The sequence below is a fragment of the Melopsittacus undulatus genome, chromosome 1 (genome assembly GCF_012275295.1).
Source record: "Melopsittacus undulatus isolate bMelUnd1 chromosome 1, bMelUnd1.mat.Z, whole genome shotgun sequence".
Taxonomy (NCBI): domain Eukaryota; kingdom Metazoa; phylum Chordata; class Aves; order Psittaciformes; family Psittaculidae; genus Melopsittacus; species Melopsittacus undulatus.
The window spans coordinates 107,551,848-107,577,642 of NC_047527.1; the positions used below are offsets into that span (position 1 = coordinate 107,551,848).

The 25,795-nt window shown below is 38.5% G+C and overlaps 1 protein-coding gene across 2 annotated transcripts in view; it reads right to left on the minus strand.

Annotated features, from left to right (window-relative positions):
• Positions 1-9,982: 9,982 nt before the first annotated feature.
• Positions 9,983-25,795, minus strand: part of VIPR2 (vasoactive intestinal peptide receptor 2) — a 55,264-nt gene continuing 39,451 nt past the window's right edge. For both annotated transcript variants that reach the window (XM_005153036.3, XM_031052526.2), the window contains 6 exons: positions 24,915-24,975; positions 23,552-23,621; positions 20,699-20,790; positions 17,119-17,248; positions 16,990-17,031; positions 9,983-15,302 (listed from right to left, as the gene is read on the minus strand). In XM_005153036.3, coding sequence (XP_005153093.2) covers positions 15,129-15,302; positions 16,990-17,031; positions 17,119-17,248; positions 20,699-20,790; positions 23,552-23,621; positions 24,915-24,975 — 569 coding nt within the window. In that variant the 3' untranslated portion in view covers positions 9,983-15,128. The remainder of the gene's footprint in view (positions 15,303-16,989; positions 17,032-17,118; positions 17,249-20,698; positions 20,791-23,551; positions 23,622-24,914; positions 24,976-25,795) is intronic.

Sequence of the window (25,795 nt, forward strand, 5' to 3'; positions counted from 1 at the left end):
CAAAGGTTTTGTAGAAAGCACAAACTTACACATATTTCTGGAAAAGGAGAAGATCAGCAGACAAATGCCTGATTTCACCTTGCTGACATCCAGAAAGGGAATAGATGGTGTTATGCTTCGACTTAGTACACCTTAATTGTAACCCTGCAACATAGTGATTTAAAACTCAGAAATGGCTGTTCTTGGAGTTTCTGTGTTCTCACTTCCTTATCAGTGTCAAGCCAGATGGTCTGTTGGTAAATTTGAGGCTTGTCTCCAAGCATATTTTCATCGAAAGTTCCTAAATCCACCCCAAAATCATACATTTAATCTATTTTTGGTTTTGTTTTGTTTTTTTTTAATTAAAATTTATTTTCTTTAGGTGGTGGGAGGTGGGGAGGAAGGCTATTTCAGAGTACAAGATGAGACTCAAAACAATTCAAGTCTAAAGAAAGCTGAATTCATAGCTAAATAGCAGGGCTGTGATTCAGAAGGTCTGGATTCTATCCTGAACTGCCACAGACTTCCTGTATGATGTAAGAATATCTGAAATATTCAGTTTTCCTCCTAGGAAGAATGTGATTAGTTCTATCAAGCTAATAAACCAGGAGAATTTATTAACTGATACTTTTCAAATGCTTTGACATACTTCTGTGAGACAGTGTAGACCTGCAAAAGTTTAATATAAATTATATTTCATTACTCTGCATAGTGGCGTGGAACTTATTCTGCTTCTTGGTAGGAGTCTAAATTATTCATGCACTGCAGATGTTTAGCATGAAATATTAGTACAATCTTATCTTTCACTTGATAAAAATTATTTTCTTTGATTTCATTCTTCAGTTCTTTCTCTTGAAGCTACTAAAATTTCCATATGTTCATACTTTTCCTATTGCTCTTAATCTACTCAACTTGTAGTTCCTCTGACAGGCCACAGGTAGGATTTTATACCATTCCCACACATGGGCAAAGGATGACCTTTCTGGTTTAAGCATCCTCTGGCCCTGTTTTCCCACTCCTGTTCCTCTGTCTACACTAACTCTCAGTTTGACAAACTCAGCATTTGCAGGGCAACATGGTGAAGCAGAGACAGGAATTGCTCAACTCTAAAAATAACCATATTTTCAGGGTGATTTGCCTTTGGGATAGATGTGCACAAAGACAGAATCATGCCTTTGCCAGGGTATCAAAGATTGATTAGCAGTGTACCTCATGTCTGTGCTGAAGTACTTTGGTTCCCTTCCCTTGCCTGCTGGACCAGGAACTTGAAAAGATGATTGTTCTGCACCAGCTATCTGCTGCTGTTTTCCAGGAGAGAGACAGAAACCAAACCTTGGCTTTAAATTGCACTCCAGTGAAGCTGATCTAACAAATAATGTGAACTGACAGTCCTTGCAGCACAGTAAACAAAACAGTTTGATTGCTTAATTAACTGCCTGATCACAGTCTTGTCCCCTTTCCAACAAAACCAGTTCAATTGCCCTTTCCAGCTCCATACAGAAGTAAGCTGCTCCTTTCATAAAATCACTCAGAGCTGGCAATACATGGGCATGCTGCATTATTTAAATTCTGGATGTCACCCTCAGAAATAAATACTGTGAGCTGAAACCCACAAATACTGCCAATATGGCCATGATTTATTCATGAATGGAATAGGATATGAATGCAATGAGGTCCTAAACATTATGTATTAGGGAAAGGGATATTAGTCAAATTAAGCAGCTTTGTTACAGTTTCACCACCTGTGATATCATCTTTAGATCTTTTTACAGCCTCACAGGGAGAAAACAACTTTGAATCTGACAAAAAAAAAAGTGCTTTGAAAATTATTCATATGATGACACAAAAGGTTTTGCTAGAGCATTTTTGAAAGGACATGACAGATGAAACCAGAAATATGCAAACAGAAGTAAAAAATGTGCAATATTACATAATTTCAAGGAGAAATTATTTCTTATTGGAAGAAGTATCATAAGGTGTTCCCTTGCAACAGCAAGAGACAAAGAAGCAACAGAAAAATGGGGACTTTTGTCTGAGTAAAGTGAGACTTTCTAGCTTGCTTGAGCACATGAAAATTCTGGCTTTTGGGTCCTGCCCTTACAGAGGGAGAAAAGCAAGGGAATACAGGGAGAAGTTGTGGCTTTGGACAGTCCCAAATCTCATACCATCACAAAGTTAATTCCACCTTCATTGAAACTGGAATGAAAACAACCAAGGAAGGTTTTTGTTATCAAGTACATTCTAGTGAAATTTTGCAATTTTATCTGTTCTTGCAAATCTGCAGGGTTTATGAAACAGCAAAATCTGAGAAATTTGATGTGTGATGAAGCTTTCGTTCTTCTGGTGTGGAAATCTTGAAAAGAAACATTGGTAAATCAGAGCTTCTTCATCTGCATAAGGAGCCTGGAAATTGTTATCTAGAGGCTGGGAAGGGGAAGAAGCATCTTCCAGTCACCAGCAATAGCAAGAAAACCTCTTGGTGTGCAGCAAAGCAGCATGGAGCAAGACAGAGCAATACGTGAGCCCAGAAGCTAGAAGCCAATAAGGAAATGCAATGTCTTATTTTGAAAACTTGAGACTACAGCAAGCATTGTCTTATATAGCACAGAAACACTGCCCTTAGAAAATGCAGTGATCAGCCCAACAACCACAGCTGAAAAGAAAGTTACACTTTAGAAAGTACAGTCTGCAGTAGGGTAGGAGTGGAAAAAAATAATAAAACAGTGTTGGGGGAGTGTTATGGAATAGTTCTTAGTAATTAACTATGTGTCCTGGGTTCAGCAGTAGAAGTCATTTTTTTCCTTCTTGGTAGCTATTGCAGTGCTGTGTTTTGACTTTTGGGCTGGGAATGGTTGCTGATAGCAAGCATGTTTTGAGTTACTGCTCAAATGTTTGGTTTTGTCCAAGGCCTTTTCTGAGCTCATGCTCTGCCAGGGAAGGAGGAGAGGCCGGGAGGAAGGAGAGACAGGGCACCTGACCCAGGCTAGCCAAAGAGGTATTCCATACCATAGCATGTCATACCCAGGATGTAACCAGGAGAGACCTGGAAGGGCTGGAGCTCTGGGGGGATGGAGGAGGTATCGGTTGGTGCTCGGTCGGGCAGGGTGGAGTGAGTTATGGGTCGGTTGCTGGTGAGGTGTCGTATTCTCTTCACTTGTTGTTTGCTGTATCATTATTATTTGTAGTGGTAATGGCAGTGGTGATTCTGTGTTATGCCCTAGCTATTAAACCGTTCCTATCTCAATCCGTGGGGGCTACACTCTTTGGATTCTCCTTCCTAACTCTCCGGGAGTTGGGGGAGCGAAGGGGGGGAGTGAATGAACGAGCTGTGTGTGGACTTGATTTAAACCACGACACTATGATAAAAGCCATCTTGATTTAAGCAATTCCCATGATATTCTCAAGCTACACATCAGATCCATGATTAACAGTCAACTCAGTACTTGAAACACCATGTCAGGAGTTAAAATAAGATATTTGCAAGAAGATATCTGAAATAATAAACAGAAATCTTGAGCAAAGATAGCAAGAATTTTTGACGTAGGAGTCAGAGACCCATTGGAACCCACAAGTGGGAGGTCATCCTGCAATCTTAGAGCTGTCTCCACTGCTGTCCAAGGACCCCAGATGAGATTCCTGTCCCTTAACATCACCCTATGAAATAAATCAACTAAAGCCTTCAGAAGAGATCCCTTAACAGTGGTGCAGCTGATGCAAGCCCTCCCCTTATGCACTTCTAGTGGAGTGACAATTTATGTCAACACCAAAGAGGGAGTTCCAGACCCCTCTGTGGGAGGCTCTGATCATATCTCCTTAGCTCTACCCATGGTTATGGGTGCTCAAGGCTCTTTCCTGCAGCAGGTTGACATGCTCTGGTCTTCCAACTCTCTGCCTCGGCATTTGCCCTTTTCGCTTAATGTTCCAGTTTCAATTCGCTGACCTGAGTGATCTCATGACTGTCTCATGTCAGCTGTAGTTCTGATCTTGTTTTCCTCCTGCATTCTGAACATTTATTCAGAGATAATAATAAGGTGCAGACCAATGACAGCAAAAAGTTATATCTCTGTAAAGTAAAGGGAAATATGTACAACATCATAAAGTATTCACAATATTGCAAAGGAAGAAACTATATCCTGGGGAAATGCAAAAGATGAGTTATAGACAGATGCTATAAGATGAGTAAGTATTAGTAACAGATTCTTAAGATCATATATAATTTACATAATTGAAACCATGAAGCATAAGCATGGAAGAACAAGCACTGTTCCTCTAAACTTTGTTTACGATCAGCAAAACCCCGGAACAGCTCCCTAAGATCTGCTGATGTTTTAAGACTAAAATATAGGCTCAAACCTTTAAATGTACTCAGCAAGATAGTTGAATGGGCATTAAAGAATGTTCCTTTGCAGGAGATGGGCTCATATTCTTGCTGGTACCATGCTGCCGCTTCTACACCCCTGGCAGCTACAGTAGAACAGTAGTTGAAAATGTGAATACTTAAAGCATAAAACTTCATGGTAAACAAATATCCAGAGCTTTTTGTTGCTTTGGGTATTTTTTGGTGGTTTTGTCTTCTTATTGCAGAAACTGAACTAAGACATATTGCAGAAGACTAATTTTAGAGCAGCAATTATTTTCCAGCCAGGAAATGCTATGATACCAGGTCATCTGTGGATCCCACTTGAGGTAGGGCTGTACACAAAGCATAGGACTTTTACCAGCCGCAGCCTTATTGAATTTCTGCCTTGGAAGGTTGTTTTGTCCCTGTTGCTGTGGAACATGAAGAACAGATTGAATTAATATGTCAGGAATAGCAGAGACATAGCTGAGGCTGGGCTAGGCAATAGGTTATGTTGCAGGAATTTGACTCTGCGTGTCTGAAATTATGGCTTTACAAAGGTAGATGGCAAGCTTTAAGTTGGATTAATAAACAACATGTTAACTATTTGCAAGTAAAATCTGAAAGGCAAATTAATAAGCCATTATGAAAACTTGGCATTATGCTTAGCTAGTTTTGAGCTATACTTTGACAGGTAGCAGCCTGCTGGCTACTGGGATTGTACCATTAGAGAATCATTTGCAATTAAACAGGTACAAACTGGACACTAGTGAAAGGCTGAAAGTCAGTATTACCGTGTTTTGGTTTTGGAGAATGGAAGAATAAAGCCATACCGGGTCCGGAAAAAAAAAAAAATCTCTGATAAAGTGGAAATACTTCAAGCCATATGAAAGTCTAGAGAATGTTATTTCTCCATTCCTGACTTTGGCTTTGGAAATCACAGCAAACATAATCCATCAGCTGACACAGTTAATACCACAGTGTTTAAGTTTGGTAATGAGACCCAGAATCATGATTTATATTGAATGTGTCCCAGATGTATTAGCTTCTTTGCTTATTGGTGTAAAAATGCTTTCTTGGTCTAGTGGAGTGAAAGGCTTTTGCCTTTTCTATCTCTAAAGATGAATCAGTTTCCCAATTCTGTTTTTTAGTCTGAAAAGTTTTCATTCTGTCATATTTAGGGAGCCAAAAAAGAAGGCCTTCATGTCACCAAAAATATGTACAATTTCTGTTTAGGAAGACAGAAATATAGACAATCAGTTGATAGGTAGATTGTACCTGAATTTTTCAGGCTGTATAATGTAGCTGCAAATTGTTCAGGTTTTATATGCAGTGCAATATTTCTGATAATTTAGGTTCTAGTTTAGCTTCATATATAAATAATGGAAAGTTTTTTGAAAGACCATTCACAGTTCCCAATGAAAACAGTTGACAAGTAGTGACTGACTCAAATGGGATCTTCAGAGAAGCACTCGACTTCCTACCTCAACCCTTTTCCACCCATCTCATATTACATTGTCCCCCCCAATTAATCTTCCCTTCACCCTTCACTTTCCTGAAGTAAAATCTTATTTCCTCAAAGAACTTACTTTTGACCCCATTTTATTCCCCAACTTCACATCTTTTTTTCTGCATGTTTTTCTTTTAATCTATCATTTTGAGTTAATCTCAATTTTTAAAATGTACTGGGCAGTCAACTGCAAGTTAATTGTGAAGGTCAGAAACCCCTTTCCACTCTATGAGCTAACCAAATACTTTAGTACCACATTGTCCAAAGAAACCACTATTTTTTAAACCTGATGACACATTGCATGAGGAAAATTAAAACCACTCAAAAACATTGCCAAATGCTGAGATGAGTAATTACAACTCAGAGGAAATAAACTATTCAGCCCAGACATTTGGAGAACATATATAGAAGTATGGTTGTACTATTCATGGATCAGTATATGAATAAGTAATTGGAAGAACTTTTCTAGTCTAAGGATGAATACAGAGTACAATAAAGGGAGAAGATTAACTTAAACTAAAAATCTCTTTAAAGTACTCACATTTTCTTCCAAAGTATCTACATCAACAACAGTTTCTGTTCTTCCAGGCACAATGCAACCATATCAGGTTAAATATACAGCTGAAACAAATGACTGAAATAGCCTTAATAGACAGTTTTATGGTAGCAATTGACAAGAGATCAAAGCCTAATGATTTTTGTGATTCCATTACGTGTTTAAACTCTCAGATTTCAAAAAGTTTGTAACTTTTTTCTAAGTTTTCGAATTTCTTTCCAAAACATTTGACATATTAATACAGTTAAGATGCCACAGTCTTATGGCAGTGTAGGAAGTGTAAGTGCATGGGTCCTGAGGTCTAATCCTCTGCTGGTTTAGACTCATACCAGTATTACTCCCTCTAAGTCATATAAACAGGAATCTAAAAGTGGAATTTTCCTTAGATGCCATGAGGCTTTTTTAAAACCTCACTCCTCTGGTGATTATAAACAACTTTCTGACTTCCAGCCTCAGTTTATGCAATACCAGTCAACATCTGACTTTTGTATGGAAATCTGCATAGGTAGCAGAACCATAAAAAACTCCTTCTGCTAACATTTGTGCAACCAAGAATAGTTGTTACTTAACATTAATCCTTTTGAATAAAACCTTCCCCTTCCTCATTAGGCTGTTTCAAAGCATCGCGATTCATTCAATATTTCACTGCAGTGAAGCTAGACACAGTTGTAAAGTAAATGTCTTCCTACTGAATGTCATGGGAGTGGGGCAATAAAACTAGTGATCACACGGTTTAAATTAAGATTCAGATTTCATCAGCAACTGAAAGATGGGAAAACCTGAGCACATCTATAGCACAACCCTGTCAGACTGCAATAAGAGGGAAATGTGTGTGTCATGGCAGCAGCACTGCCAGAGCTTGCTGAACTCACTGTGGAACATGGCTCTCTTTCTGTAGTCCCTTCCAGGCATCCCTAGTGCAGATCCCTACTGCAACCCCCCTTTACAGCAGGACATGAGATATCCCAGAGGCAGGATCAGTGCTCGGACTGCATTTTTGGCTTTACATTCAGCCAAAAAGAGGATAGAGGATTTATAAATAGAACACTTAACTGTGATGTTTAAAGCTAGGTAGAAATAAACTGGGCCTCAATGACAAAAACCCAGTATTGCATCTGTCTTCTGAGCAGGCGCCAGCTCATATTTGGGGCATGAGGACAAGTAACCAGAGCTATAACCCGAGCAGTGTTTATGCTGGACTTCTAAAGGATTTTTTTTAAAAACATAATAACAATATTAATTCCATATGTTATAAGACAAAATGGTACCTTCAGTAGTCTAAATTGATAAATTATTGTCTTAATCCAAGAAACAGGATGTTAGGGTCTTTATAGGCAAAATGAAAATGATTCTTTAAAGATGTTGGGTATTTGAGGGAAATGGTATTTTTCCTCCTGTTTTTATTGTTAAGTAGTAAGGTCAAGTTAAGTCTGACTTAAAACAGGCCATATGGTTTGGGTACTTATCTGAACAACAGAAGCTAGAATGTTCAGGAATGATTAAATGGTCCAATTCATCACCTGGCTAAGACACAATCATCCTCTACAACACAGTTTTCTATATTACTTAGATTATATTTTAATTTTCAAATTGCTTCTCATGAATACAGCTCTGTATAACAAAATGTCCCCTAGTAGTCAGGATCCATTATTAATTATGCTGTTATAATCTTGCTTTCTGATTTCCTCATTATTTGTAGAGTATTTTTTCATATCTATGGAGACAGGCAGCCAAAGCCCAAGGCACTAATTAAGAGCAGGTGAAGAATGTAAGCAGGAAACCAGAGATAAGCAGCAGCTGAGGGCTATTGCTAAATAAAGCCTTTCTGAACAGAGAATTTCACAGCTTAACAGGATTGTATTGAGAAGCAGTCTCAATTACAAAAGCATCAGCTCAGAAAAAAAGGGCTTCAACATAAAGCACAGCTCTTCATTTTCATTTCTTTTGTCCTCCAAATCCAATACTCATATTTAGCTGAATATCCTAGGACACCAACTATATTATATAGGATTACTAGAAAAATATTTATTTTTCCTATGTGAAAAATCTGTAACTAGTTTGATACAACATATACTTACTTATTAAATGGTTTGATACAATCGTTCAACCTAAATTACGTGCCAGCTAGCTCACAATATATCCCAGCCTATGGTGTTAATACGAAGCCAATTATAAAAAAAAATAGAACTTAATTAAAGAAAGTGTTTTATTTTATTCAGTTGGACACGCGGCGTCTGGTTATTTGGAACTTTATATTAACTCAGTACCATTGCGGTGTCCAAGATCCCTTGGCAATCCTTTGCAATCTCATTGTAAAGTGGAATAACTTCTTTCCTGCCATGGAGCCACTGCAGTAAAAGCCACCCCCAAACTCCACTTACAATGCAGAACTGCAGGGAGCTACACCCAGATTCTGCCTTTCTACAGCAGACTACAGCTTGTGGTGTGGATTGAGGGTTTTCCTGAATGCAGGCCCACCCAGTTCTTCCCTGTGGTCTGTATAAATCCCATTTTAGATTGTCACTGTCACCTCAGCCTGGGTATAAGCAAATGGAGCTGGAATTGGGAGCTAGACTGGGATTTGGCTTATGCACTGGCAAGGGAAAATAAGATGGCCTATAAAAGCAACCTTGTTCTACAGTCCATACACAAACTTACATGCCCACAGTTTGCAATACCTTTTCTTCTGCTGTCTGGTGCAGTGCTTTGGTTCAGCTCTCTGACAGAGAGGGGGAGAAGGCAGTCAGGCTTTCTGGCTCTTTCACCATCCCAGGCATCATTCGTCTTTACCTTTTCAAATGTCTCAGTTAGAAGCCTCTTATTACAATCAGAGATAACTAATTGTGCAGCATTCAAGCTTGGCTACAGGCCAGTAGCTACAAGCACAGAGCTAAGAGACTCCTGCAGCTGATGCTGCTGAGTGTAAGCATGCAGCAGTTGCAATAGAAGTGTTTGCTGAGTACAGGCTCCCTCACTCTCTCCCCCCACCAATACAATGATTTATGCTTTTATTCTGTGGTCATCCCTTACTCTACCTACCGAAGTTTGTCAGCATTATCAGAATTTTTGTAAGGGATCTATTTTTTTAGGGATCATCAGCCCTAAAGCAACTCACCTGTAGACATGAAGGTGATCTGGTTGTGGGGCTACCCAATTAGCAATCAGGAGAGAGGACAAGCCTATGGGTGAGGACACTGGTGTGCCTTGCAGTCACATAATTGATTGCAAAGGGATTCAAACTCATAGCCAGAGCTCATACAGGCACACATGCAAGATGGGAGAGAATGAGAGCTTGGGTTTCTCAAAGGGTCAGAAGACCTGTGTTGGTGATGTAGCTTCTGTGATGCATAGAGATACAGCAGGGGACACAACGTACAGCAAAACAGCACTCATCCTTTGTCCCGGTGTGGTATTGCTGCCAGGGAGATATGCTGCCCCATCAGGTGCCACCTCCTCCTCCACATGTGCTCATCTCCCTCACTGCCCCCTCCCCCCCAGCAACCCACCACTGCCAGTCTTGCCTTGGTGTGTCTCTCCCCTGTGCCCATTCCCGTGGCAGGAGCAGCCTCAGCGTTTGTTTGAAACATAAATAACAGAATTTCTGTGCAAAACTTTTAAAATTTTTATTCTCTGATTCCTCTTCAGTCCATTATGGGTGTTAATAACTACTATTATGACTAACAGCATAAAGATGTAAACACTTACTTGTTCACAGCTTTATATATAACATGTCTCAGAGAAGGCTGTTAGGTATGTGACAGTAAAAACTGAAAACAGAAAAGAACAAAAGAGCGAAACCAGAAGTATACCGAATTACAGTATGAAATCTATTTACACACATTAATCTATACAACATCATGGTCTGTACATGTTGTAAAAAATAATCACATTCATTTACATATTCTTTAATTTTTATCATACTTGACAGATAAAAAGTTATTGACGAAGATGAAAAAAGCATTTCAAAGCAATACTCATACCAATGTGCCAGGAAAAGAAAAAGCTGCAGGTTATCATAAACTTACTAGTGTGCTCTGGGAAATAAAAGGGGTTGGGACATTTTAATCACTGGTTTATCTGACAACGGAAATGTTACTGACTTAGATTTAACTACCTACTGTTATTGGGTGGAACCAGGTTTAACACAAGGTGGTTAAACCATATCAAGAAAACCTGCTTTTAACTGTTAATCCTGTTGTACTCTGTAATATACACATTAGAACACCTTTTTGTTGTTATTTTTTTTCATCAACAGAATAGCACTGCATACTAGCTTCTGCTATTTGGTTATGTCAGGGTTGTACTGACAGCCAGCAGCTTATATAGGCACTCATGGTAACGTGAAGGTACTTATGTTAGTAAAAGTATTTCCTGTATCACTATGCACAGACAGTAATTGCTTGGACAATACCCCTTATATACATAGCAGCGTTCTCTGCAGGTTACTTGTCATTCTTCCTTTTTCTTAGTCATATTTGATGCTCGATTCTTCATCAGAGATGTCTGAAAAAAACCTGTATTAAGTCAATTTAGACGTTGTTCACATTTGCTTTGCTGAAATAGACAAATTCAGAGTCAACAGAGGATGATTTTTGAACTCACAAAATAGGAGACAAATAATGCAAGTGAGTCATCAGTCCTTACACATGCAGTGTGAGACATTTGCTTGGCAATGCTTTATTTCATAAAGCTGTTCCAGACAGATTCTCTGGTTTGCTGAGGGTCTGTGCCTGTTGCTTTCCCCTTCATCATGTCAAAGGCAAAGAAAAGCCTGTCTGAGGTGAATCAGGACATGAAGTAGATGCTACAAAGTGAAGCAGGCTGCCTCCAGCTTGACTGGAGAAGGCTTTTTGTAATGCCTTTTACCTCCAATTAGTTATCACTGCTACAGTATAGTTTCAACGTATGCTTAAATTGGGTAGCTCCTCAGCTGGGTAACTGCAGCACACATCATCATGCGGTTCAGGTGCAACTGTTGGAATCTCATGCACTCCAGGACAGACTGCATGGAGTTCTCACTTACATACCTTTCAAATTCTTAAACTTTCATGAAAGCCAGCACTCTGGCTAAAAGGACACTCTCAATATTCCTAAGGTTATTTTGCAAAGCCCATTAATGCACCCGACTCAGACACCAAGGCCAACCTGATATAGAAAGGTCTCAGTTTATATGGCAAAAATCATGTTAGCGATAATCCCATTGCATGACACTAGCCAGCTCCTGGTCAGTGAAAAGGACTATGTGAAGTTCAGGACTTCAAAGGTATGCCCAGCTGAGCTGCAAATGGGAGTAAGAAATATAGTCAATGGTATATGCATTTCTTTGCTTCTTTTGGTTGAAAGTATTATGAGTGGAGCAGACACAGGAGAGAACCAAGAAGAATATCTGAGAAAATGCCTTGCTGTCAGAATTTGAAATATTTGTCATTAGTTTCTCAGAGAGGAAATCAAAACATGATTTAAAGAATAATTTTCAAAAGACTTTGTTTTACCATATGGCTCCTCTGCAAAAGACAAAGAGCAAAACACCTAGCCCAAAGCAAGAAACAATTGTTGGAACCTGAAGCCAGGCAAACCAAATGGAACATAAGGCTACTGGTTTTGTGAAAGAAGGCAGGCAGCCACAAAGAAGCCCTTCCAAATGAACTGAGGAATCCTCCATTGCCTGCACTTTTGAATCACCCTGCACATTTCTCAGAAAATAATTTTGGCCAATACAGGTTACCTGGCTCAAAAAGGAGTATCTGGGTAATATTAGGCAGATAACCAAACAGCCTTTTCTGTAGAGATTAATCTTACTTAATTTGAGTTGTAGAGTAAGAAATCTAAGTACTAGCCAGCCACCTTGGGTTCATTTTATAGTAAGTATAGAGAAAAAGGATGTTTCATCTTACCTACCTTAGATGCTCAGCTGAACAGTGAACAAATCATCTTCAACTAGTGCCTGTGTCCCTAGGATGACTATGGAAGGCACTGAAAAAAAGAGTCTTTTGCTCAGAGACAAACATTTAGCTTTTAGATACTGAAACCAGGGCAGATGATTTTCACCTGAGCTTATTGAGCACTTAGCAGAAATCAACTCTGCAGAGGAAAATTTAAGTCAGCACTCACTATATATTTAGATTTTGATCATGGTTAGTGACTGGAGAGTAAATTATGTCTCTCAGACATTGACAGCAGGTAATGCTGACAGAAATCACTCAGAATGAATGGTGATGCCCTGGCTGATGCAACTTCATTGTCTTGAATGTCATTACTTCCTATGCAAAAAGTAGAATCCAGTTCAAATGCATCTGCATCCTGTTAACAGAAACTGCTGTTTCATTGAAACTCAAGAAGCATTTTCTTATTTAAGCTTTTCTGGTTTATAATCCAGAAATCATTAAAATGCAATTTTCTCCATGCTTGCCTAATTAGAACAAAGATAGTTTTCTCTAGCATACAATGAATTAGAAACAATTGGTGGTGCATCATGCAGACAGACTGATGGAACTGATTGCTTGAAATCTCTTTTTCTAGACTATTATTCTGTTTGTGTGCTATCTCACTCAAAGAACTTCCTCTGAACAATGAGTATGCCTGAATTCTTGTCAAACACGCCTTTCTAGCCAAGAAATCTGGGGAAAAAAGTACATTCTACATGTCTCATCTCAGGGAGCTGAGCAGTCCCAATGCTGCTTCAGACAAAGAAGCACAGCTGTCTTTAATTTAGGTATAGGAGCAGCCCCCAAAGCTCTGACGTGTCTTCATTTGCGTGCAGTTAAAAATTTGTTGATAAGAGTGTTCAGAGATCCAGGAAAAAGAATGAAGTTTAGCAGTGTTTTCTGAGTCTAAAGCCTTTGGGAACACATCTAAATACATGTATGTATCTTTAGGTCTTTAGTCCCCATGGGACTGTCACTGGATAGCCTACTCCACTTCAGAATCTCATAGTTATTTCACCAAGTGACAGCAAAAAACACTCAAAATGACTGGAGGTGATTAAGAACTTCTTAAAAGTCAAATTTGGCAAAGTAACAATTCATCAAATGATCATTGTTTAACACAAATGATATCTACTACAAAAAGGTTGGTGTCATATAACATTTGCAATGTTACTCATTCTGTAGTACTCATGTGAACCATGGGGCCTTTTCTGTCTTTGCTCTGACATGACGTTGTATCAATCCAGGGTAATCCCACTAAAATAAATAGTGTTTGACTGATAAATATCTAAATTAAATCAGACCAAGAGGTGTATGGACAGTTTGATGGCAGCCAACAATATTCCCAGTACTGGTGATATTTTCAAGAATGTACATGCCTGCCAAGACATGCCTTTGCTGCTGTTCTTCCTTTTACCTAGCAGTATCAAGGACCTTGGGTTCTGCTGGCTCCATACAATCTGTTATGAGAAGTATGAGGGCAATTGCTTTTACAGATCAGGGGTACTCATGCAAATATATATTATTCCCACTTGCTATTAAAAGTGGACATAGTTAAATATGACATGGGAACTAAACATAATTTGGTTTATTTCTTTTAGAGTGCAAATGTCCTGTGCATATTTGTAAGAATCTGTCAGTTTGTCAGTTCTATGTCTTGTTGGGGTTTTTTTTACAAAGTGGCTACATAAGAGGCTTGGCCTTGTTGAGAATTACTTCTATTTATGCCTTTTATGGTAATTTTTAGGGATCCTAATTATTTTATTTTTTTTCTGGAGTCATGGTCAGGGCTATGTTTTAAATCAGTTCAGATAAATACAGAATAGAACTACGCTAAAATACTTTACATTGGGAGCTGTAACTTTACTGCAATATTCCTTGGTTTAAGTGCCAAGTATATGGTTCTAAAGACATATTTAAATGAAAATGTTACATAAAAATATATTTTCAATGGGTAATATGCTATCCAAAGCTGTTTATCCTATGCTTGACTGCTGTAGTAATAAACCGTCTCTTCAGAAAATTGCTTAATAAAAGATCAACACAAATCTCTGATTTTAAAAATAAGAGAAAAACTGGTTATTGCAACAGCACTATTGGAAAATGGTGATGTTTTAATCAAAACTATTACAGCAGCTTTTTCTGACTGTGAAGGTAGCCCTACTTTCCGCATCTAAACATAAACCCAGGCACTTTTGAAAGGAGCAATAGGACTGAAATTAAACTCTATAGAAAGTCATTACACAATTAGTCAGGGTTTTTCTTTTGGAAAAGCCTGCCTTTTTGCATCTGTATAAATAATGTTCATTATTTCTTGGATTAGCACACTAAACACCTAGTGTGGTTAATTATAGTCTTACCTTTCTTAATTCTTATTCTGTTTTCCAAAATTGGGAAAGAATTTCCTAATCCTTAAGGAAATAAATGTATAAATAAAGTGTAAGAAATTTTCTTGCTTCCCATCTTAACCTTTTCAGCATGTACCAAAGTAGTCTACATTGAACAGGATACCATACATCTATCTGGCAGACATGTTGAAGGGTAAAGGGACCATTATAGCAAATGAGTTTTTGAACAGTTATGGCTAGTAAACAGCAAGAGAACATTAGAATTCATACAAATACCATTCAAAAAACCCCAGAAAGCATCCATGAGGCAGGTGTCTCTGTTATTAACTGGTTGGCTGCACAAACCAATTTCCCACAAGCCAACATGTCAAAAAGCAAAGCACTAAACTGTACATTTTCTGAAGTATCACATCAAGCTGCATAATGAATGATATATCCCACAGTGTCTCATGTTTTGGGGGACCTAGCTTATTTATATCATGGTGGTCTCTGTCTGCATAAATGAGTGAGCCCTTGAATTCCGGTGCAGCTGAGAAATGCTTTCTGATCCATTCCGTGAAATCGAAGAGCTGTGGAATCTGTAGTCTCTGCCTGCTGTCTGCTTCCAGCACAAACTCCGCCATTTTCTCTTCAGCTCCCCTTGCACCTGTGTTAAAAGAAAATGCACAAGATGAGCTAAAAATGCTTTTTACAGGAGGAACTTTTCCACTTTTACTGGCTGTCAAATGGGGACCTCTAGGAGTAGAATCTGGAATGGTTAGGGTTGGCACTTTTGAGGATCACCTACTCCCAGCCCCACTGCCATGGGCAGAGACGCCTTCCATTAGATCAGGTTGCTCGAAGCCCCATCCAACTTGGCTTTGAACACTGCCAGGAATGGGGCATCCACAGCTTCTCTGGGCAACCTGTGCCAGTGCCTCATCACCTTCACAGTGAAGAATTTCTTCATAGTATCTAATCTAAATCTACCCTTTTTCAGTTTAAAACCATTTCCCCTTGTCCCATCACTACATGCCCTACTAAGAAGTCTTCCTTCATCTTCCTTATAATGCTCCTATTTTATACTGAAAGGCTGCAATAAGGTCTCCTAAAGCATTCTCTTCTTCAGGCTAAAGAAGCCCAACTCTCAGCCTTTGTTCATAGGAGAGGTGTTCCAGCCTTCTGATAATTTTTGTGGCCCTCCTTTGGACTCACTCTAACAGATCTGTGTCATTCACATACTGAGGGCAAGCACCTTGCTCAGCCTCCTGGAGGCATTTCTTTTGACACAGGATACAACTGGCTTTCTCAGCTGCAGACACACATTGGCAGGTCATGTCCCATTTGTCATCCCCCAGTATCTCCAAATTCTCCTCTGCAGGGCTGCTCTCAATCCATTCATCCTCCAGTCTATATTGATACTGGGGACTGCCCTAGCCCAGGTGTGGACCTTGCACTTGGCCTTATTTAACTTCATGAGGTTCACAGGGGCCCGCTTCTCAGGCCTGTCAAGGCCCCTCTGGATGGCCCCTTCCCTATAGAGTACCAAATAAGTTTTTATGAAGATTACAGAACTGAAGCAGATTGTGTCTACACTGTCTGTGAGGAGATGCCCCAAGGCTACTCTCATGATCCATTCTGTATCACTTGTGCTGCAACATTAGCTTTTGGTATCTAGCTATGAATCAAATATACTTAAAGCTCAGAATGAAATGATCAGCCAAAAATCAGGCATGTCATGAATTTCAAAGACCAGAACAGCACTCAGGAGAGCTGAATGTCAATTCCCTGTGCAAGGGAATCATGATGCAAGGCATCTTCTTCAGGCAGATGCGTCCCATGAGACACAGCATACTGTTTAAGGTATATTCTACTTTAAAGTGGCTGAAATCAAAAGGAATTATTTGTATCCTCCTCAGTTGAGATTAGGAAAGCTTCTACATGCTAAGCACTTCTGAAAATCTGCTGTCACTCTGGAGGTTAGATTCTGTTGGAAGATTACCCCTAAATACTTACTAAATGGTGCTTCAAGTTCTGGATAAACTTCTAGGCTTGTTGTACCTCACTTGTGCAACCGACATTGCTTGTAACAGAGCTAGAATTAGATCATGCTAAATAACAGAAGATGCACTTACGAACACCTTGGTTTGCAAGGAATTAGATTTCAAACAGCTCTAACTCCACACCCCAATTCACCAATTTCTCCTGTTGTGCAGAAACTTCCACATATATATTATATAAATAGGAATGCAAATATCTTAGCCAGCTTTATGTGTCAGATTAGAATTATAGGGGCATTCATACATTTACTGAAAGCAATATTTAACATCCTCAGTAGGAAAGATAAGACTTACTTCACTGTTCAAAAAACAATACAGGACCGCAACAATCAACCCCTGGAAAGAGACAATATTCCTCAGTTAGTAGGCAGCATCAACACAGGTCAATCAAACCCCTTTTTGAATAAAAGCTTTAAAATTTACCTGAAAAGATCCCAAACACAACTCAAAGATTATTTTATAATAATTGGAACTCCGATCAGGAAATAGAGCAAACACTGTGTAGTGAACTCCAAATAATGGAATAAGCAACAACGTGGATTTTGCAAGTCTCCTGGGTAAATAAAAGAGAAAAAGCGGGAGTTTAATGATAAGCTCTTGTTTTACTACGATAAGAACCTGATACAACATCATTTACATAAACCTCACATGACTTCAGATTTATAAACAGTCTTAGTAAGTCATTTAATGCAAACTGTTTTCCTTTCAGGCTTGCTATGCAATTAGCCTCATAGTAACCTCATAAATTAATGTGTGCAATTTCATATTATACTTGATGTTGCTGACTCTTCCAAAAGCCGGAAAAAGGCTGCAGGGCCTCTCTAGTCCAAAACCCCCTTTTTTAAGGTGCCTTCTGTACAACAGCACCCCCTGCTCTGTCTCTCTGACAGACATCCAGTTGCCAGCCTGATTTCATAGCATGGTTTCTGGAGTCTGGGTTTTACTGCATTATTCCACTGCTTTATTCAGAAAAAGTGTCATAAGCAGATATCCCAAGGTACTTTTAGCCTGTCATAAAGGGTACAGAGTGGAAAGGAATAATGACTTCCTGCAAAGTCATGCTGACAAATCCTCTGGTATGTAAAGAAAAATCTCTCTTTTGAAATTAATTCATGTTATTTTCCTTCAAATGTGCAGCTGAAGGGTTAGTTTGTATGCTACACACACAGTATGCAAACTAGGAAATGTAATCCAGAATAATCTTAACTGTGAGATTTTCATAAGCAATTTCAGATTTACCCTCAAATACTAAAATCTCATAACTCCAGTGATTGTATTGGGCATATACTATTAACTAATTTTTAATGGCAATTACATAATACATTTTAGTACAAGACACTACTGAAGGAAGGAGAACTTTAAATTATTAAGCAGAGCAGGTCTGACAAACTGCCTGTGAAACCACTGAAATGATGAAGTGCTAATTAGCTCTCATCTGTCACTTATTTCAATCTAACAACATCAGTTTTATATATTATACAGGGCCAGTCATGCATAATTATGTGTGTCTGGTATCAGATAAAATTCAAGAAGTTATAATGGTGAGTCCCTTAATTCATTGCTGTCTTGATGAATGTAACTTGATTCAACAATGAAAGGATGCTGTTGTGAATTCACTTATTTTAACAGAAAATAAAGGTATTTCAAGCAGTTTTACTTTTTATGTGTAATTTTTCACGGCCTTCCTTTCTTCACAATGTCCCAGAGGGTGCATCTGTTTATGTGGAAATAATACATTGTGATGGCAAAGTTCCTCAGGAATAGTAAAACCCTCACATCTAAAGGTGTTACCAGTAAGCGGGACAAATAGGATTTCTTTAGCATAAGAAATTCATTAACAACTGGATGAGATAAGGATGGCAGCAAATTTCTTGGTTTCCCCAATGAAATGGAAAATTGAATTAAAATTTGAACTTAACCTTACCCACTGCAAAAGTAAACTGAACAACAAAAAGGATGGAACCAGATACAAGCAAGTGGACAGAGGAAGGGAAGAAAAATGGTGATTTGTATTCATATTCATTTTAGACTCATATTTCACTTTCAGTTCTTTGTTTAATAATTTTTGTCTAGCTGATGTCACTTGCTCTATACTGCACTTCCATTTTAGTGAAGGAAAGGGACATAAAAATTAGCCTTGTTCTTCTCTGTATTTTTGTCAGGGGTTCAGCAGTAGCAGTTGTTTTTCTCCTTCTTGGTAGCTGGTGCAGTGCTGTGTTTTGACTTTCAGGCTTAGAACGGTTGCTGATAGCAAGTATGTTTTGAGTTACTGCTCAAATGTTTGGTTTGTCCAAGGACTTTTCTGAGCTCATGCTCTGTAGGGGAAGGAGGGAGGCTGGGAGGAAGGAGAGACAGGACACCTGACCCAGGCTAGCCAAAGAGCTATTCCATACCATAGCACGTCATACCCAGGATGTAACCGGGAGAGACCCGGAAGGGCTGGAGCTCTGGGGGGGATGGAGGAGGTATCGGTCAGTGCTTGGTTGGGCAGGGTGGGGTGAGTTATGGGTCGGAGGCTGGTGAGATGTTGTATTCTCTTCACTTGTTATTTGCTTTATCATTATTGTTTGTAGTAGTAGTAATGGCAGGAGTGATTTGTGTTGTGCCTTAGCTATTAAACTGTGCTTATCTCAACCCTTGGGGCCACATTCTTTGGATTCCCCTTCCTAACTCTCCAGGAGTCGGGGGAGCGAGGGGGGGAGAGAGTGAATGAGCTGTGTGTGGACTTGGTTTAAACCACGACAATTTTAGAAAATGCATTTGTATTTTGAAAAAGGAGCTTTCCAGACCTTTAATTTGCTCTGTAAATGCAGTATTTCTTGAGGAGGTTAATCTACTGTTCCCATGGGTTTCAGCTAAAGACCATCCAATCCAAAGTTAATCAGGCAATCAAATGCTAAAAGCAAAATATTCACAGGGCTGAATAATTAAGGACAGGGTTGCTATTAATGAGCAATTTATACTGTTAAGTGTTACAGTAAACTGTGGAAAATGATGTGACTGTTAGGAAGGGAATGCCTCCTAATCATAAACTACATAAATACCCAACGGAATCAGAAAAGTTCCTGCCACAAGAATTTGAGGGGATGTCCTGCCTATAGGTCAGTCATTATGCTGTATAAAAATCTGGCAACTGCATAATTTCATCTAGGTTCTGCCACTTGCATGGGATTGAATTTTCAGTGTTCATGGTAGGTTTTATCATTGAAATGTCATATTAATATCCTGAAGTGTCAAACTCAGTGTCTGAGCTTTAAAACAGGACCTAATACAACAGAGACTTGATTCGGAATTACAATATCCAGCAGCTATTATCATAAACGATACAGAAATATAATAAAGAACAAATCCAATTTTAGCAATGCAGTTAAATTGCCCCCCCTTCCTTGATTCTAAAGCTGTGGAAACAATGTTAAGATTTGATGTTCAAACCAAAACACAAAAGGAGAAAGCCTAAACAGAAAAGAAGTTGTAAAAAATCAGATAAATAAAGATGCTATTTTAAAACAACATAAAATGTTATATTTCATTTTTTACTGTTTGGAAATAATGTATCATATTTCTAGCTCTTAAAATGTATGTAAATATTGCAACAAAAGTATTTTAGAAATGAAAAGTTAAAAAAATGCTTTTAGGAGGTTAAAGCAAAGAGTTTTAGATCTTGAAACTTTTGTTATGTTGAACTGACATATTTACACATTAAAAAAAGATATTACTCTATATTTTTTGCATCAGCATATTCATTCATTCATTAAAATCAAATTCAAGAGTGCCTTGTTGGTTTTCATTAAACTGCCTATTTTTCATTGAATTTAGTGTTTCACAAAATTATGTAAATCTCTATTTCAGCATAGTGACAAGATCTTCATTAAACCACACCTGAAAGTATTTCTGAATTAAATGTAATTACAGTATCCAGCAACTGTTGGTAGCAGGTTTCAACAGAGAAAATCTTACAGATATTATTTTGGTTCTGTATATAATCTCTGAAAATATGACTCACTTGTACTGTGATTGGTCATTTCCTCCCACATCTGGAGATCGTAACTTCTGCAGTAAGATTCTTATAATACTAATGAAAAGTATAAAATTCACCTGCAAAGAAAACAAATATAATGGTGATTTCTTACTTCCTCACTCAATGTGCAGCACAAAGAAATGCCTATCAAGGCAGACATATCAACTCAGCAGTGGGTGTTGTGTGCCTCCTGCCAGAACACATCAAGTCCTATACTGTCAAATCTATTGTCTGTTTTCCGCCTTGCTAGGTTTGCTACATTCGGTGCACCTCTGCATGGCCACCATTTCTAGTCTGGCTGGCAAAAGCCTTTGAAAGCCCTAGCTGTCAGAATTGCCCTCCTTCCAAAATCTCAACTGGATGAGCTTTAAAGTCCCTTCCAACCCAAACCATTCTATTATTCTATCATTCTGTGAACTGAAGCCATGCCCACTGTAGGAGTTACCTCAGAACTTGCTCTAACAACACTGTTTACTGTTGGGTAATAACCTTACAGGAAGTGTGATCTTCTAAGCAGTGAAAATTTTTGAGTTAACACAGAAATCAACGGAAGAGAGTGAATATGGCATGAAGACTAAGCAGACTTCTTGTTAAATCTGATGTGGTTAAACCACTGTTCCTTAAAAACCTTTGCTTGATTTCCTCTGTCTTTCAAAAGTATATTCACGGCATCATCCTTGCAATCAGGCTCTATTGTATTCTTCTTTTCTTCACCCTTCTTCCTCCTCTTAAAGATTTTCAGTATCAGCCACGCCCAGAGCTTGCTTTCATGCCACTACATGACTGTCAATCAGTTCTCAGCTTAGTTGTTCTGCTCTCCTTTATTTTCCAGAAATTCAGATTCTTTCAGCATTTTCCTGTGTTCACCCCATTGACTACTTACACAAATGTCCTTCCTACTGCTGAAGCCATTTGTTATGGCTGGTCACCCTTGTCACCATTCTCTTTGAATCTTCCAGTCTTCCTACATTGTCGAGCAGACTGAAGGCACTGTGTGAATGAGTATGAGGAAGCTACATTATACTTGTATTGAGAAAAATCATGACTCTCACAATACCTATCCAAAGAACTTGCAATGATCTATTTTCTTTGTTGAATGGCAGGCAGCACTGGTCTCATTACTCACAGATTTGAATCTTCAACTTCTATTTTTCCTAGAAGGTAACAGGAAATGTTGAAGCTCATCATGGTGTATGTATATTGAAAATTATGTTCTCATTAATGCCATGTTTTTCAAGCAATTTTGCATGACATTTCATTAGCTCCTCTTGCTCTATGAACACATACTCTGCAAAGTTGCCACAACAAAAATGCTGCTTGTAGTTTGATGCTCCAGCAAGGCACATTACTTAAAAGGGTGAGTATCACTGCTTTTATAACTCCCTTTCACAGCTTAACTTCCCAAATGCAAATTGTAGTTGATCAAGCAGCTGCAAAATCATCTAATCAGAGAAGGAAGTGGCTTCACACACTACACACTGCATAATCACTTGGTGATCCTTAGTTGTTCTCAACCATAAAACATGCTGTTTAAGAGAAGAAACATATCTGCATGGAGACAGCAGATGCTAAACATGTGCACCCAGCAACCCAAAAAAGGTCATCTGCAAAATTTGTTTATGATATAGTGGACTTTTGCTTACTGACCAGTACTCCATTTTCTTAGCTCAAAACTCATTTCCCAGTCTTTGCTAAGATCCAGCTGCAATTCAAGTCTGTCAATAAGCACTTGGATAACTTCTGATAACTTCTAGGACTTTGCAGAAGCACTGCTTTCTGGCACATTAAGTCTCCACTGTCTACTACGTAGCTGTTTAAACTGAACATCCAGAGAACAGACTTTCATCCTTGTGTAAGCATCACGTAGTTTGTTTTACTTTCATCTTTCAGCACATTTTCTTCACTCTAGACTATACCCCATTCTCCATCTCCTTTGAGGTACACTTTTTCTCTTCATGGTGTATTTCTGTTGCATGCTCATTTCTTCATATCATAATGTATCTTTTCCATGAGTCCTTATGTCACTTCACACATACACCTATTCTGCTTTCTCTTTAAACAGTGTAGAATTCACTCTGATGAAGATGATAAGAGGTTATCTCAAAATGATTTTCAGTTGGCACAGATTGAAAAGCAAACCCAAGCATAATGTGGTCTCTTGAAATCCTGTGTAATACAATAATGCCCTATTTTTTATGACTAAAATGTTAAAAAAAAGCAAGTGTATCTGAAATGTATTAATTAGCACTGTGACTGTTTTCAGAAATGGGCATATAACCAGAGTATATGATGCCCAAAGTAAATTAAACAATCATCACAGTGAACAGGAATTTTATTTTGCTACTCCAGTAATTCTAATGAGAGCCACGTAAGAAAAGCCCCAAGAAGCATTCTTAAATTGTATTCTTTTGCAAATATGCCATGTTCAATATGTATTTCAGTAAGCTACCAATTAAAGGAAGATATACATAGGCTTTTTTTATGGCTACAGTAATATCGGATTCTCAATTGCAGGACTGTCTACACACAAAATCAATTCACAATTCACTGAAGTATAATTAGATTTTTGCTTCCCCCCCCCCGCTCATAAACAAGAGAGATGTTAAAGAAAGAACAAAATACAAATAAAAGCAACTGCTCATTTAATTGGAGGCAGATAAACTCTGAAGGCAACAAATTTTAATGGCCTTGGCATCTGTTTAACATTTCTCCTACAGCACAATTTCTTTTCATTAAAACAGAATTCTTGCCCATCTGTAGCTAGCAGTGAAGAATAATGGCTATATGCACTGCACAATGCTGAACTGATCTATAATTCATGCTTCAAAGTTTACTTACTATAATAGAAATTAAAATTGGTATTCGTATAACCCACCAGGGACCACCATGCTCATTTGTATCCCAGCAACTATAGAAAAGAAGGAGGGAAAATGATGTTGACATTAATATCATCTGGCAAGCAAGACCTGTAAGGAGAAGAATTTCTTATATACAAGTCAAAACACACTAAAATAATGCTTGTTCTATCCTAGAATTCAGCATTCAATCTTTTTCTGTTTTTATTTTCCTGGTTTTAATATGCGTATTCTAATTAGCTAAAACATCAAGCACACTAGACAGTACCATTAAAAATCATGGAGTACACTGTCCTTTAGGGAAACCAAGCTCAGTTTCACTTTGTTTAAGGACACTTTTCCAAAAAGCACTTAATACCAGCCTCTGGCTAGTAGGAAGATCTAAAGCAACTGACACATATATACAATCGAAATGACATAATTCCTGGTGGGATATTTAGGTTAAAGATGGCTGGACCTGGTTTAGAAAAATGAGAGATTGAACCTGAAACTTTGTCTGAAAAATAGAAAATTTAATTTTCACTGTGGGCTCAGCACTTTTCATCCAAATACTCTCAGAATAAGTGCTTTGAAAGATTAATCTTAAGCAAGTGCAATATCCTTCAGATTTCCTCTAACTAAGGAAAAAGGAGTTAGCCTTCAGTTTACAAGATAAAAGTCTTGCAAAGAAAACTTAGAAATTATATAGGACTTGACTGTTCACTTTAATCACAGAATCAATTGAAAAACATTACTCAGGTTAAAAAAAGGAGTGTGAAAACTATTTGTCCCACCAGCTAGGAATGCTCTCCCATGCCTCAGGGCCAGCAGCAGCAGCAAGTCTCTTCTTCCTACAAAATTCTCATCTCAGATCCCCTTACCCATGCCAGAAGCCATGCCTACCTCTAGTTAGTCATGGTTTTACCTGACTGTGTGCATCTTACACATGTTTATATCACACTGCTTCCCTTCCAGGAATGTAGTTTAGATATACACTAAGTTATCCAGATGTCAATCTTTTGGGTTGCTCTGCACCTTACTGCACTGTATTACAGCACTGAACCCAAGGACCCCACTGCCATTTTAAGTATTATTATGACTTCCAAAGCAGATAGCTTTAAATGTGGGCCTCAAGGGCAAACATTAGTCATAACCTATTCTTTCACCCTCCTGCCCCTGGAGTTTTTCAAACAGCAAGCATAAGCAAAATGCTGAAGAGCTCCTGAACACCTGACCCTTTATTGCCATTTCTGTGCTTGTCCCCTTCAGAACAGAAAACTACCTTTGAGTAAACACCACCATACCCAAGGCACAAGGTTGTATTGGTGCAGTTGGAGGCTTTAAGATTTCTTTACCCCACTACTTACCCAGTGTCCTCTAAAATAATTCGTGTCACTGTCCACGTAATAATGAATATGGTAGGAATTCCTGGAAAATTTCAATGAAGTTTAGAGGAGGATCACAAAAATGCAAGTCCACAAAACCAACAAACCAAACAAAAAAACCCCAAAACCAGTTCAGCCTACTAGTAGCCAATTATTCCCCAAATATACATCATACAGTAAACAGTTTAGTGAATGGAAGGAGAAGCTCATCTGATGCTATGTGATGTAAACAATGCATTACAAAGACTGCAGGTTTCTTTCTTACAAAAATGCAGCCACAATGACTAATAGACAAAGAATATGCCTTTCTGAGGCATCTTTCAAGCTGTCAGAATGACCTACAGAGAGATACTAGTTATACATTCCCAACACACTTCCAAGGACTATGACATAAATCCCAAGCGTAAATCATTTCATAAGGAACAATTTCCATACACTAGTTTATTCCCATTTCCCAGCAATACCTAAATGTTTTTATGACCACCTATTACTGGAAACTTTAAAGTGCTCCATATAAATATCATTTCTCTCTCTGGAAATGAAAGGAATACATGTATTTAAAACCACTCGGACAATATTACTGGGCTTTTCAAAAAGGCAAATGTCATAACACAGCCTGGGGCTGTGCAGCTAAACTTTCTACTTCCTCCCAAAGCAGGACAGCCTGAGTGTTTTGAAGTGGCAGTCCTTGCACCATCCTATATCCTGAACAAGCCCTAATCATCATGCTGATTGGCAGAGGTCAGAGCCACGCCAAGGAGCAAACTAGCAGTTATGCTTCAGCAGTTTTGTGCCCACTCCCTCCCACGGTACAATGGCTGTAACGCATGGTGGAAATTAACTGAGTCTGATGAGTCATCCAA